Genomic DNA, 15,690 nt, shown 5'->3' with positions numbered 1-15,690 from the left:
GTTTTGTGCGGAAGCCAGACTGAAAAGGCTCAAAAAGATTATTGCCCATCAGGAATGACTCTAACTGAATGGCCACCACCCTTTCTAACAGCTTAGGTAAAAAGGGTGAGAATGGGTGTTGATCGCAGATGTTTTAAGGCCTATGGGGACATGACCTGAGGCAAGAGACATATTAATGAGACGGGAAATGGGGCTGGATATGATGGCAGAATATTTTTTTAAGAAGTGGGGTAGGAGCAGCATCGAGGAGACAGGTACAAGTGTTGGAATTAACTATAAGCTCTGATATAAAGGCTGGATCAATGGGAGAGAAATTAGCCAGGGGTTTATGAGCTGGGCTCAAATGGAAACATTGCTCAGCAGTGTGTGTACATGTTCTCAATAAGAATACATTAATAAGAATACATAAATAAAGAATAACATCCGAATAGTCCTCTGAAGAGAGGGGGTGGTGGCGGAGCAAAAAAAAAAAATAATAATAAAATAAATAAATAAATTCAAGCAAGTGCCCTGTGGGCTGAGGAGTTGGCAACCCCCTGCTCTGGTTGTGCCTGTATTCACTGCCCTTAGTGTGTGTGAACGATTGCTCACTAGTGTATATTTGTGTTTTCACTGCCACAGATGGGTAAAATGCAGAGAAGCAATTTCCCTAACGGGATCAATAAAGGTGTTTCTTCTTTTTATTCTTAACCCATTGGAGTCTGAGGTGACTTGACATGCCTTGATATTTTAACAAATTTCACCTACTAAAAAAAGTTTGTTCCCAAAAAGCTACACATGCTAATATTGAGCACAAACCCAGCAACAATAATGTGTGAGATGTCTGTATATCATTCATCTGTATTCTGTTTAAATTAACTCTAAACATGGACTTCCAAAAAACCTACATTCAAAGGTGCCGATATATAGTGGGACGGCACGGTGGTGCAGCAGGTAGTGTCACAGTCACACAGTTCCAGGGACCTGGATGTTGTGGGGTCACAACCCGCTCCGGGTGACTGTCTGTGAGGAGCTTGGCGTGCTCCTCTCGGTGTCCATGTAGGTTTCCTCCGGGTGCTCCGGTTTCCTCTCACAGTCCAAAAAACACACATTGGTAGGTGGATTGGAGACTCAAAGGTGTCCATAGTTGTGTGTGTGTGTGTGTGTGTGTGTGTGTGTGTCTCTGTGAAAGACTGGCACCCCCTCCAGGGTGTGTTCCTCCCCTCCACACTATCAAAGATAATTATCATACTATTATCATATGAATATGAATGGGTGGGCCATCAAGGGTCGTGGTCTGAATCTCAGAGAGAGGCGTGCCTCTTGTTACTTATTGTTCTATTACAACCAAGTAAAAGTAAACTTTTTTCAACCTCCATATATTTGAAAAGTAGACTTTTAAGGTTTCTGGGGGTATGTTTAGTATGTTTATAGGACAAAAACTCCCGCTGGCAGATTTTCATAATGTAGTGGAGTAAAAAGTAAGATATTTGACTTTGAAATGTAGTGGAATTAAAGTAAATGCCATCCAAAATGGAAATACTTCAGTAAAGTACAGATACATGAAAAACAGTACATTATGTTAGTACATTAGTAAATTACATTTACTTTGTTGCTGTCCATCACTGGCAATATGTAACAAGCCAAATTCAAAGTTTATTCATGCACTTTCCATCTCTAGTTAATTTGGTGTGTTAGAGCCAAATTACTGTTGTTGTTAATCTTATTATTATTATTATATATAATATAATATAAATATAATTAAATAAAGGCTTACTTCTTCATTTTCTCTTCCAGTTGCTGTTTATCATTCTCCAAGTCCATCACTGACTCCAGAGAAAGCTTAAGATCTCCCTCAAGTTTCCTTTTGGCCCGTTCCAGATCCATGCGAATCTTCTTCTCCTGCTCTAAGGAACACTCCAACTGGAAGATCAAACACAGACCATGCCTCTCAGAATTTCATTATTTCTTTTTAGCATATTTTGAAAAAGTTTATTGTTATATATCCCTGCCATTTCATAGTTTTATTTTATTGCTTGTTTTCCCCAAGATATTTTTGCTGTATTTTTTTTTATCCAGATATTATTCATTCTCACATGGTTATATGAAGTGCCATGTGCCTCAGCAGGGTGGTTACACAAGCATGTGCTTCCTCTGAGACAAATGAGGCCAAACCAGTGTTGTGTTAAATGGATGAGGAATCCTTTGTAATTGAATTTGTAATCTTCTTATTATAGGCCCAACCATTAGACAAATGTGCCTTGTTGGGAGCCCAAAGTTGCCATTTTTAGGTGTTTTTGGCACCTTAAAGGAGCAATCTGTAGGATATTTACTGAATTTAGTCATAAAATGTCCAGGGATGTGTTCATAGATTAAGGAAACTGTCAAAGCTAAAACAGCATTGCTAAAGCAGTATATTCTCCTTGAGAAGTGCCCAGTCCAGTGAGGAGCTCCTATGATCCCACCCTCCGAGGTCCTGCCTGCCATCCTGCCTTCTGTTAAGTCATTTTACAGTCCACTGTCTGGCCAGGTCTAAAAACAGTGTCTCACAGACATGAAATTACCAAGTAAACATAGTTAATAATATCTTTTTACCAGACCCAAAAAGCCCCACTGCCCTTCTATAAATGTCCATGACCAGAGCTGTAGTAAAATGAGAGGTAACTGGCCCTGTGTTTGAAATGTAGGGGCAGTTTACAAGCAGTGACACTATGGAACTGAGCCATAAAATGTCAAAAAAAAAAAAAATTCCTTCAGAACAAGTAACAAAAAATAATTTCAGAAAAAAATACAGAAGTGCAGACGCCTATCAACAGATTAAAAGGAGTAAACGCCATAAGTTGTGTGTGTTTTATATGTAACATTCTGCCTAACTACCTATGAAATAAAGGTAGAGCCCCCCCACCCCCAATAAATTTCAGTTAATACTAAACATACATAAATCAAAAAGGAGGAATGTTTCAAAATATAAATATATATAGTAGATTAGTCAAATGAGAACACCAAAGCCACAAAAAAACATTTTTAGCTCTATCAAATTTTACTCTGAACATAATATTAATTAGATGTGGATAACAGAGTTTTAAATAGAAAAGTAAATATGCATTTGAATGAATAGTGTCCCATATATTGTCCCAATATCAAAAGGTATTGTATATTCATACAATGTACTATTTAACAGTGGTATAAAACCTCTAAACCAAGTTCACGGCTCTGAACAAGTACACATGAATTGTTACCCATCTAACAAGTGGGCCCACACATGCGCGCGCGCACACACACACACGCAGCAAATGTAAACGGACAAAACGTCGCAGGCCTGAATCGTGGCTTGTGTACAGTGAGGCTCAAAACATCAACAGCCACTTCACTTCACACAAAACTCTAGTTGGTGCGCGCTCAGTACTCATGACCTCTCTAGGGAAATTTCTGGATCTCTGGTGTTAGTAGGAAGATGTAGAAACTAGTTCAAGAGCAGCAAAGGGAAAATCCGATGTCCATGGAGTGGTGAAAAGTCCGAGCAGTTAAATACAGCTTCCAGTTCGGCAGCTCTAGCTCTGTGTAGCTAAGTCACTGGGTTCTGTGGGGAAAAAACGAACCGTGTCCTTATCCCCTGCTTAAAAATGTCCCACGAGTGGTCTAACTGTCCATTAGCCACATTTTGGCGGCTGAATCAGCGTGGTCCTCTCTTGCTCTCCCCAGTCCCCACAGCTCTTAGCTCCGCCCACTCCCAGACTCTTAATTGACAGGCAACATCCAATCGCCTAGCACAGACAAAAAATAAAGATATCTCGACAGAAATTAGTGAAAAATAAGATGTGTGAGCACATTAGCTGTTACACCAACTAACATGAACTTTCTAGAATTTCCTTTAAAACTTATATATTTTAAAACACCTTTGAAATTCAACCAGGTTACATATATAAAAAAGTGAGGCATAGCGATGTTTGAAAGGTGTTAGGACTGTGTTTTGTGTGTTTTATACGAAGAAGGTGAATAATAACATGATGGAAAATGTAAATACCATTGTTTATTTTAAAGAAATTGATGCAGAATTATGTGTTTCTCCGTTGTGTGTGTTTTAAACAAATTAAGGAGTAAGAATTGTGTTTGAAAAGCCTCGTAAATTCCCCTATTTAAGGTGGAACGGAAAAACCAAGCCTGGTAGTACAAAGCAAATATAAGCGTTTTACTAGTAGGTATATCCCTGATAGCAAGGAGACGGGGGACCACTGTTGGCCCACTGTGAGCAAAGTTGGAGGTCCACTATACTGTTATATAACAGTATATATAACTGTTTTCTGGGCAGACCACTGGTGATTAAACAGAGTTTTAGACAAAATACCACATTTTAGTACTTTTCCATTCACAGTCCAATTTACATTTTTCCCTTTGTTAGGTTATTTTGTTATCCTTTATAAATAAGATTAGTAAATAATTTTAATCCAGCACAGTGTCAACAATTTTAGCATAATCATTTTATATCAGGCATACTCATTATTATATCTCTCATAGTTGTTGGTAATATTTGTATTAGTTTGTTTTCCAGAATAAAAGTCTCTGAATTTAAAATCTGTTTGAGGAGATTGTGATGGAAATTTGTTTATAGAAATGATTCATAATCAATAGAGATATTTTAATCAGCAATGACCATGCATGCTTGTGTAAACTGAAATTGTTTTATTCTTAATCCTCTGTGTGAGACAGCAGACTTATGTGTGTGTGTGTGTGTGTTTCGAATAACATATCGACACCTTCCCTTCAATCAACTCCCTTTGTCTCCAGACCAAAGAGGTAGAGGGGGAGGCACAGGGCATGTCTGGAAAGGTGTTAGAAATACAGGAGAAAGTGGAACACAAATGATGGGAAACTCTGAGTTTTGGGAACAGGATACATTGAAAGATGATGGAAATGTAAAAGAGCTAACAGATGGTGAACTTCAAAGGGTTTTCCAGGTATAAAAGACGCTGATCGAGAAATGGTCAGCAGAGAGGTGTAAACAGCGTTGCGTGCGGCGTTCCTCTCTCACGTTAATAAATTGCTGTCTCACTTGATGCCGACTCAGAGATTCAGTTGTCTTATTATCTGTCATAATTTTCCACCACAATTTGGCGTAGTCGGCAGGATGAGCAACAGATTGTGGCAGAGAGAGGAGCAGTGAACACGGACCAAGGACGCTCTCCAGCAGAGACTGGATCTAAAGGCAGGGAAGAAACAAAATTAGTACTGCGGGGGTACGTATGACTGATCATCCCTCCGCTAACAATCCAAGCCTCATCTACAAACATTGGTGGTGAGTGACGGTCTAATTATTTGAGAGTAATTATAGTTTAAACTTCCCCTCCACCTCCTTTTAAACACTCCATCCTGGGATGAAGTTTAGTTACATGACAGTGTAACGTGTGATGACTAGCCTTGTCATAGCGAGGCCTCTGGTGGTAAAATATATCACCGGAGTAAAAGAGTAGCCTGCTCATAGCGAGGCCTCTAGTAATAAAAATTATTATCACTGGAGTAAAAGACTAGCCTGTTCATAGCGAGGCCCCTAGTGGTAGACGTATCACTAGGGTAACAAAAGGAAAAGGGTAGCCTGCTCATAGCGAGGTCTCTGTTGATAGACGTGTCTCCAGAGTATAGGTCCGGACCGTGGGAAGGAGTGCTAATAGTGTTAAGTAGGTAAAAGGAGGTGAGACGTTGTTGTTGGGGCTAAATTTCTCTGAGTCACTAAATCAAGTAAGAGAGCAAGATGGGATCCCAGTTAACAAAAATTATATAAAATTATACTATATATATATTATTATAATTATAAGATTCACACTGCGGCTCTTTTTAGTCAGATGAGCCAGGTTTGTGGCACTGATAGTGTAACATATGTCCCATTGCGGATAAGATATTTCGGATTCCTGACTACTGGGAACCTCAGTGTGAAATATTTAAATAAGATCAAGGACAGGGTGAAACAACCACCCGTGAGGTGCCCACGAGTGGTGATTAAACACTGTGCAAAAGAAAAGAAAAAATTACCTGTGGGGTGCCCACAAGCGGTGATTAAATATTTGAAAAAAAAAAAAAAAAAAAAAAAAAAAGGGAAGGGGGCAAAACTAAACCAGTGTCTCAGTGTGTCCCTTTTCCAGCTGATCCTGACCTCGATGCCGCCCCGCCGAAAAGAACCGCACCAGAGAACAACGAAGCCGCAGCAGTACCTGAGCAAGTGGCAGTGCAACCACCACCTCCACCCACCGGAGCACCAGGCCTTATGTCAATCTGCAGTGGGAAATCGAAGTGTTGGACAGAGAGCAGGAGGGAATCGGCTTTCACTCTCCACCTGTCTCCACCCGAACCCGAACCAAAACTTCAGGCGGAACTGAAGGGGGAGACCAATTCCCCTGCCCTCCGGAAGCCCGACCAACCAAGGACAGGTGATAGCCATGCTCCAGAACCCAAACAGCTCTTTCCCCATGGTAGAAGTGGCTGGCCCAGAAGAACCCCTGTTAGTACGATGGTACAAGCAAGTTGCGACCCCCCCACCAACGTTTCACGTAAAGGAGGCAGAAGAGGAGGACAAGGGAGGGGTCGAGGGCAAAGCAGAGGATGAGGATTTGCAGGCAATGGGCCAGCTTTCCAGCCAAACGTGTTTCAGAGAGATACATGGGTGAATCGGTGCTACAATTGTGGCAAACAGGGACATTTTGTCAGAGACTGCCCGGAGCAATATGCTCAGGAGGAAGAAAAGCCAGAAACAGCACACTGTGAGAAGTGATGGACGGCGAAGAGGCAGGACACGCTGAGATGGGACCCACTGACACAGTGAAAAGGGAAGTACTCTCTTCTTCTCAAAACTTAAGTTATCTGCCTGACTACATAATTGCTATAAATCTGCAGATCAGATAATATTATAGAAACTAATGATAAAAAATAATAAATAAAAGGGATTTTATTGACAGACCATGCAAAATATTTATTAGGAAAAAAATATATAAAAATGCTTCTATTCTATGTGTAGATTGGCTGATCTGAAATATGTGATTTCAAGGGATTACCTAAGTCTGAATGGAATCCCCCAGAGCTCTGGTGTAAATATATATATGCATTTAGCATGACGTATAGATATATTTATATAGACTGTATGCAAACATGTCTATATAAATAAAAATATTAAAAATCCCCTATTTTGCCGCGTAGAGGCCACTGCGCTACAAAAAAGCGGGATTCATTTGATAAGGTGATTCGGTTGAGTCATTGGTTTGATTCAGATTGAATAACAGTTGATTCATTGAGGTGACAATTTGATTCACTTGAAGCTTACATTTGAGTCATTGGTTTGATTCAGATTGAATCACTGAGTTGATTCTTTGAGGTGACAATTTGATTCACTTGAACCTTACATTAGTTTAATTTAAGTTTATGATACTTTGTTTCAAATTTCAACTTGTTGAAATTGATTCATTAATTATCATCGAATTTGTTGAGTTTGGTGATGGTTTGATTGACTTTTATTCTAAATATTTGAGATTTAAAATTATTATTAATAATGAGATTCATTTTATCCCCAGTTTGATTAATGGTTACCGGTTATTGATATGAATTGAGTCATTATTGATTTGAGCCAACCAATTTGTTTAATACAAGAAATGATTTAACATATTTCAGAACATGTGATAACTGAGAAATCAATATATCACATTTTGATTAATAAATCTATATCACATTTATTAGATATGCATGCGTGTGGAACCCCAAGAAACCTGACATGGCATGGGATAATTATAAACTCATGTAGCTAAATACACAGCTTTCACAGCTCCGGTCGCCGCCACACAACTTCCTGTAACAGATCAAGAGAAACCCACTCTGCAGGCTATTCAATCCATTGCCAGGGTGCATTAAGCAAAATAATGTATGGGTACACACTGTAACGAACAGACCATGTCACCCAGAAACATACATAAAAGGGTTAATTGCTATTGCTCATGGGAGATATCGCATGAGTAAAAGGATGGAATGATAAACTATGATACCCAGGCATTGGTATGCACCCAGACTCTCTACACTCATTCAAAAGTTTTGTTCAACATGCCTCACGTGTGCACAAAACACACACAGGCACAAACAACCCCTGTCGCAACAACCTGTAGGTCACCCCTCAACGACAGAGCCATTCCATTGGCAGATTGATTTTGTGGAGCTAACACCAGCAGAAGGGAAGCAGTGTCTCCTGGTCTGTGTATGCATGTTCAGTAAATGGGTTGAAGCTTTCCCCACAGGTATTCAAGATGGCGAGGCAGTAGCCAAAACATTCCTCAGAGAAATAATCCCCAGATGGGACCTGCCACAATGCATCTTGAGTGATAATGACACTCCATTTGTACATACAGGCCTAATTAGTCTAACTAAGTACCTAGAAATAGACATGCCACCACCCCACCGATGCTGGGGCAGTAGAAAGGGTTAATGGAACCATTAAAAATGGTCTTGCAAAATGACACAACAAACAGGCCTTAATTAGGTTAAGTGTCTCCCTCTGGTCCTCTGGCAAAGCAGAACCAGACCACAGAAAAGATCTGGTCTTAGTGCCTTTGAGATAGTGTATGGCAGGCCTCCCAACACGGGGTTAGGTCCACCTCCACTTGATAATCAGTTGCTTGACCCTCTCTCTCACAATGTATTGCGTCTCGAGACATTTCTACCCATACCTAAGAAACCAGCCGACAAGCCCTTCCATGACCACAAGCCAGGTGACTGGATGCTGATACGAGACCGCCACAGACGAAGGTGGAACCAACCCAAGTGGACTGGACCACACCAGGTGCTCTTAGTGACCCACACGGCCATGAAAATGGCAGGACGAAGGGCATGGGTACATCATACTCACTGCAAGAAGGCTCCAACCTCACCTGAAGAAACAACAACTTCCATCCATCCATTATCTGTAACCGCTTATCCAATTTAGGGTCGCAGGGGGTCCAGAGCCTACCTGGAATCATTGGGCGTAAGGCGGGAATACACCCTGGAGGGGACGCCAGTCCTTCACAGGGCAACACAGACACACACACACACATTCACGGACACTTTCGAGTCACCAATCCACCTGCAACATGTGTTTTTGGACTGTGGGAGGAAACCAGAGCACCCGGAGGAAACCCACGCGGACAACACACCAACTCCTCACAGACAGTCACCGGGAGCGGGAATCGAACCCACAACCTCCAGGCCCCTGGAGCTGTGTGACTGCGACACTACCTGCTGCGCCACCGTGCCGCCCGATTAAGAATCAAAGGAAGGAAATGTGATGGAAATTTGTTTATAGAAATGATTCATAATCAATAGAGATATTTTAATCAGCAATGACCACGCATGCTTGTGTACTGTTGTGTGCCAGCCTTTTTATGCCAGTGGACAGATATATGCTTGCTATCAGGGATGTTTTATTGATGCACACTTGGTCGTTTGTTTTAAATGGATAAAATGAGAAATAAGAAATGTTTCACAATAAGTTTTGTTAAATCCTAACCCTAACTTTAGCATCGCATAGCTGTTTAAGGTGGAAATTAGTATTCAAGAAGACGTTAAGGTGGAACTAAATGCTTGAATAAGAAAATGGTGAATAATTGGTTGAATAATACAATTGGTTTGTGTGATTTTAATGGATAATGTGGAATAACGGTTGCTCCAAATAGTTTCAAGAGCTATAGCACTAGCTTCATCTCTTAAGGTGGAACAGAGAATTCAAGAAGCTGGTGAAAAGTGCAATTAGGACTTGTAAACGGACACATGTAATTTGGAACAAAATGTTTGACTACAAAAATTGTGGATAAGAGCTGCCTCCTAAACGACATTTATGGTGGAAGGGAATATTGATATCGCTAAGTAACACCAGTCCTGTCTGGTCGAAATATTGCAGGTGGATTTGGACAGTAATGGCTTGTAAATGCAGGGAAATGGCAGCCGCATGGTCACTTTTTTTGCATAGATAGATGTTTTAGTGAAATGATGAACACATTTCTGTGTTAATATGTTGATTATGGCACATTCTTCTTAGCTATTACAGCCAAAGTTCTTAAAGTTGTCTCTTGCTTGTTCGTACAGTTTTCCTCAAACTGGCAACCTGTTCGAGCTTCATGTCTGCGAAGGTGGGGGAGGAGGCAGACAGCTCTCTCCACTGTTTCGAAATTGTATTATTGCTCCATTATTAAATGCTTGGTGTCACTATTACAGATAGCTCCTTTAAGTCATATTAAATCAAAGGGCAAAATGAAAAAGCTCACATCATCTACTTGCTGTTCCAGCTTGGCTCTGGCCTTGGTAAGAATATTGACTTTATCCTCCTCAGCCTGCAGGTCATCCAACGTTTGTTGATGACTCTCCTGCAGAGCTTTCTTTTCCTTAGTCACCTTCAGTATTGTTTCATCCAGAGCAGCCATTTCTTCGACCAGGTTCTTCACCTACATCATACATTTTCACATCAAACTGGTATGTCAACTTCAGATAAAGTTCTGCTACATTCTGAACTTACGGTAAAATGTCATGAATCATAAATGAAGTGTCGCTTAGTTACTGTTATTGAACAGATACCTTGTTCTCTGTGGCATGTTTCTCTTTCTCCACTTTGGCTAATGTTATCTCCAGGTCATCAATATCTTTCTTTAGCTCTGCACATTCATCTTCCAGCTTGCGTTTCTTGGATAAAATGTTAGCATTCGTCTCCTCTTCATCCTCCAAACGCTCTGTCACTTCTTTTACCTTTGCCTCCAACTGTATTTTAGTCTTAATGAGCAGATCACATCTATCTTCTGCATCAGCCAAGTTGTCTTGTTCCTGCAGAGAATTATTATTATTATTATTTATTTATTTATTTATTTTACCAGCATTAAAATTAAAAGGATATTTTCTGTGGTCATACAATATGCAATAATGCTATTAATCAGACAGTTGGTGGTATTACTTACAGCCTGGATTTGCAGGGACAAATCATTCTTCTCTTGGATTAAGCTGACCTGTTTTTCCTCAAGCTCTTTGCGTTTAGCCTCAGATTTAGTCAGCGCTTCCTTCAGCTTAAGAAACTCTTCCTTCAAGCTGGCAAGTTCTTTCTCTGTGGCTGCACTTCTCAGAAGAGGCTTGATTTTGAAAAAGAGTCGCATCCATGGCCAATTTTTCACAATGTTAAAGGCTCGAATGTTCCACTGAATTATCATCACAGCTTCCCTGCAAAAAAAACAAACAAAAAATAAATAAAAAAAACACCACAAATAAAGAGTATAAACAATTTATATATAAACTATGGAGTGAATTTGGTGTCAAATGCAAAAATAGATCTTCAAATAAAATAAGAATCAAGAGCAGAAAATATATGTTCTGAGTGCAAATATAAATATATCAAAAGTATATTTTAAAAAGACACTTTACTTTTTGCATATTTAATACTTTTTTAATCCAGTAAAGTCTTTTGCTTCTGGAATCTCTCTTTGCTTCTGCTTTGTTGTTTTTTTATTTCTGACTTTTGGGACACTTTTCGTTGGTGGGTGGTCTTACAAGAAGGTGTTCACCTTGAATCTCCAATGGTGATTGACTCTGGACTGAGAGGTATTTCGAGCATTTTCTGGGACTGAGAAACACCCACCCCTTCAGCATTCAACCAAATTCAGTCAAGGCAGAATTAGCTTTTTTCAATACACAGCAGGAGGTAAACTGAAGTTTAGCATAAAAATGTTTATTCAACTATTATAATTCAGTGAAAAATGATCTGTAGATATTGAAGTTGCTCATCTTTCTTCATTATGTCAGTGATTTCAATCCATCCAGTTCACTAGAATGCTCATATAAAAGGGTATAAATAAATTAGATATTTGAATCAGTTCCAAATGTATGATTTAAATTTGGAAATATATAAATAAGCAAAACATAAAATAATAAATATAGAAATAAAGTAATACTTATTATTTTTACACCTGCCTAGTAAAAATATATAATAATATTCAATGCAAACTTGTATATTGTGTGTTAATAAATGTGCCCTTGTATGCATTTGACAAAAAAATAAATTATGTGGACTTTTATATCTAGATGGTATAATAACTAAACTTAAGGTAAGGTAATAAGGTAATTTGTGTTTGGTAGTTTATTTCTTTGTTGTAACAATGCTTCTTGGCAATAAATCATATACCGCTGGAAAGTCTGTTAATTTCAATTTTAAATGGTGTCACATTTGTGGAATGAGCAGTAGGGATAAGTATGTGGGTTGCACCCATGAAAAATGTGCCAAATCGTCTCTGCCAATGTCAAACAGCTTATTCTGCCATTGACTCGTTTGGTGTTTGATGGACTGGATGATTGAAGTTTGAAGAAACAAGACATATTGGCATCCCATTCTTCAAACAGCATTTGTTGCAAGTCAGCCAGTGTGGTTGTGTTGGTCACTCTGTCACGAACAACATGCCCAAACTGATCCCACAGGTGTTCAATGAGGCTGAGGTCAGGACTGCTGGCAGGCCATTCCATCCTCTCCACTCTCAAATTCTGGAGGTAGTCTCTGATTAACCCCTCTCTGTGGGTGCAAGTGTTGTTATCTTGGAGGATGGAGTTTGGTCCCAGACTGTGGAGATATGGGACCGTACACTGTCTTATACATATTTGCAGTCAAGATTTGCAGGACGATATGGCAGACGGCTCTGTGCTCAGACAATCCGGAACAGACTGCACACAGCCAATCTCTGGTTGCAGAATTTTATCTCGATATATCTCTGCATTGAGATTGCCTCCAATGACCACAAGCCTTGTTTGTCCAGTGAGGGAGATGGCACACCACACCATCACACTGCCTCCACCAAAAGATGTTACTCTATCGGTGCAGTAATCAGCATAGCGTTCTCCGCATCTTCTCCACACTCAGACCCTACGATCCAACTGCCGTAGGCAGAATCTGGACTCATCGCTGAACATAATGTTTAGCCACATGTTCAAGTTCCAGTGCACGTTTTGCCGACATCAGTGCAAATGTGCCTGGCGGTGAAGTGCAGTCATGGCAGGCCTCCTGACAGCCCGATGAGACTGGAGATTGGCTGTGTACAGTGTATTCCGGATTGTTTTAGCAGAGAGCCATCATTGCTCTACATATCGTCCTACAAACCTTGACTACAAATCTGTAGAAGACAGCCTACAGTAACTAAGTGCTGACAGGGTGAGGAAACAGTCTTCTTGGGGTGTTGTCTTCTTGGGACACCTACTTCATGACCTGTCTCTGACATCCCCCATTATATTGAACTTTACATTTACATTACATTTATGCATTTGGCAGACGCTTTTATCCAAAGCGACTTACAAAAAGAGGATCTAACATTCAAACTACAGCACAAATTATACAAAATACCTTACATTAAGTGCAATATGCCAGGAAGTAATAAGTGCATTAAAGAAAGACTTTCAACTTGGCCTTCAATTTGGAGATGGTACTAAGGCTCACTCCAAATAATGCCACAACTTGGTTTTGAGGAACACCAGCTTGAAGTTGCCCTATTGCATTGGTCCTATCCAGATCAGTCAAACATGGCTTGCCTATTCTTGGAGCAGACACCTACTAACCACAGTAGCAGGGCCCATGCTCACAGGTGCTACATATCAAATAAAGTGTCAATAGTAACAACAAAATAAGCTGCTTGGCATTAATTATAGGACAATAATATGTTTTTCCGGTTAGACCAAATCAATCTATTACAATCAGACATACAGGAGAGTCTTCAGTGCAGTTGCCCATAATTTGCATTGTAGAAGTTCTTGCAATTTCACACTGCCTCAACTTGCAAACTGTTGATGGAATTGATTCATTGACATGGTATGTCATGAATCAACCTAAGTGTCAAATGTGCACTTCCATTACATTAAAAAAGCTATTTAGTATGAGCTTCTTTTTAGACCCAGGTCTCTGGAGAAGGGACCAGCCACAGCTCTGCAGAATCAGTAGTGAACTGTCAGGTGATTTTTTTTTTCAGCACAACGCACACAATGATGTGCATGGACTGATGGTGTGGAAGAGCAGATGCAGCTCTACAAACAGGAAAAGTCATTCCTTTTGGATTAAAATTTACAGCGCATGGTAGGTTTTACTAACAAGAAAAAAAGTGAGGAGGAAAATCTCCACAGTTTATTAATCCATGCTCTTGTTTTATGATCAGTACCCACCAAATTGTAATCTATTTTCCAGATTTTATAAACTACCCATGGATTTGTAAAATGTAATCTCAAATTTAAAATCCACAACCTCTTTTACCTTTATACTGGTGTATTATTGGGTGGTGGACTGTTCATCAGTGATAATTTTCTGTGAACAAGGTTAGGCCCCTTTTACCCTCTTTTTCAATGGTCAGAACCACAGCAAAGCTGGTATTATTTGGGTGGTGTATGATTGTCAGCACTGCAGTGACACTGATGTGATGGTGTGTGGGTGTGTGGATCAGACACTGCAGTGCTGCTGGATTGAAAAAAGTCCATCAAACTTAAAACAAAACAAAACAAAAAAAAAAAAAAAACAGCGGTCCTATGAGCAACATCATGTGGGCATTGATGAAGGACTAGAGGATAAAAAACAAACTTTGCAGCAACAGCTGAGTTAATGTCTTTGACTTTACATCTACAATGTAAACCAACAAGGTAGGTGTGTCTAATAAAGTGGATAGTGAGTGGACATCAGTGTCACTGCAGTGCTGTATCAGCTAGTAATATACATAATCGTGGATAATGCAGTTTACAAACTGGGGAGTATGGATTACAAATCCATGGGTACGTATTACAAAACTGTGGGGACAGATTTTTTTTTCTTTTTTAGTGACCGCTTCCAGGCTGAAAAAATCACTGAAAGTGGAATAAGCAACTGCACCCACATTTCCAAAACTCTCCAAACATTGTCTTGCTATACAAACAACTATTGTGGGAAGTAAGAAAATTTTCTCATGGCAGGTGACACAGGCAGCCCAAAGAGCATCCATCTCTCTAGAGAATGTGAACAAACTCATCATCATAAAGAAGAATTTGAAAATGTATATGTCACTGGTCAGTCTAAATAATAGTGTAATTTATTTAGATATTAGGTTGTTAAAACTGTTCAAAGAATGAGAACATGGTGATTCTTTGTTCTCTTAAACATCATTCTGTCTAAGTCCATTTGTATATTACAATCAAACTGTTTGATTTTTATGCTTGTGGTTTACTATGCCACCATCCTTCCACTACAAGGTTTTCTTGCTATCAAGAGCTTGAATAGTGTATGTTGTTTAATGTGAAGAGTGCATACTGCAGTTAAAAGAAGAACCACTTGATAGAATCCATCTAGATTAGTGGCTTTTTGAAACAAGGAAACTCAAGTTGTTGTAAAGTACCCTTCTGCCAACTAGTAACTCATCTTTTTGTTTTGTTTTACTGCTTCAAACCTACTGGTGAAATGTTTATTTTTGGATTTTAAGTGTTTTATTTTGTTTTTGTTTGATCATATGTCCTTAGTGTAGTACATAAATTACATATATTTTTAAAGAAGAATCTGAATGTAAATGGCAGTCGTCTGTGTGTAAAATAATATTTCTTTGAAAAACGGTATTTAAATGTTAATTGGATTTAGGTTATCATGACACTGCCAATTTCAAATGTCCTTTCTATTTAATCCTTGATTTTATACACTGTGTACATTGCACTTGTTGTATGTTTAAAATATGTTTCAAGGTTGTATGA

General features: G+C 39.4%; 1 protein-coding gene across 1 annotated transcript in view; it reads right to left on the bottom strand.

Moving 5' to 3' along the window:
* LOC136697847 (myosin-7-like) overlaps window positions 1-15,690 on the bottom strand; it is a 182,147-nt gene that overhangs the window by 72,612 nt on the left and 93,845 nt on the right. Inside the window, exons 22-25 of the mRNA XM_066673137.1 lie at window positions 10,926-11,181; window positions 10,552-10,794; window positions 10,245-10,421; window positions 1,757-1,902 (exon numbers count right to left, since the gene is read on the bottom strand). Coding sequence (XP_066529234.1) covers window positions 1,757-1,902; window positions 10,245-10,421; window positions 10,552-10,794; window positions 10,926-11,181 — 822 coding nt within the window. The remainder of the gene's footprint in view (window positions 1-1,756; window positions 1,903-10,244; window positions 10,422-10,551; window positions 10,795-10,925; window positions 11,182-15,690) is intronic.

The sequence above is a fragment of the Hoplias malabaricus genome, chromosome 5 (assembly GCF_029633855.1).
Source record: "Hoplias malabaricus isolate fHopMal1 chromosome 5, fHopMal1.hap1, whole genome shotgun sequence".
NCBI lineage: Eukaryota > Metazoa > Chordata > Actinopteri > Characiformes > Erythrinidae > Hoplias > Hoplias malabaricus.
Note: the sequence above shows the minus strand (reverse complement) of the source record. Positions and strands in the feature narration are given on the sequence as shown.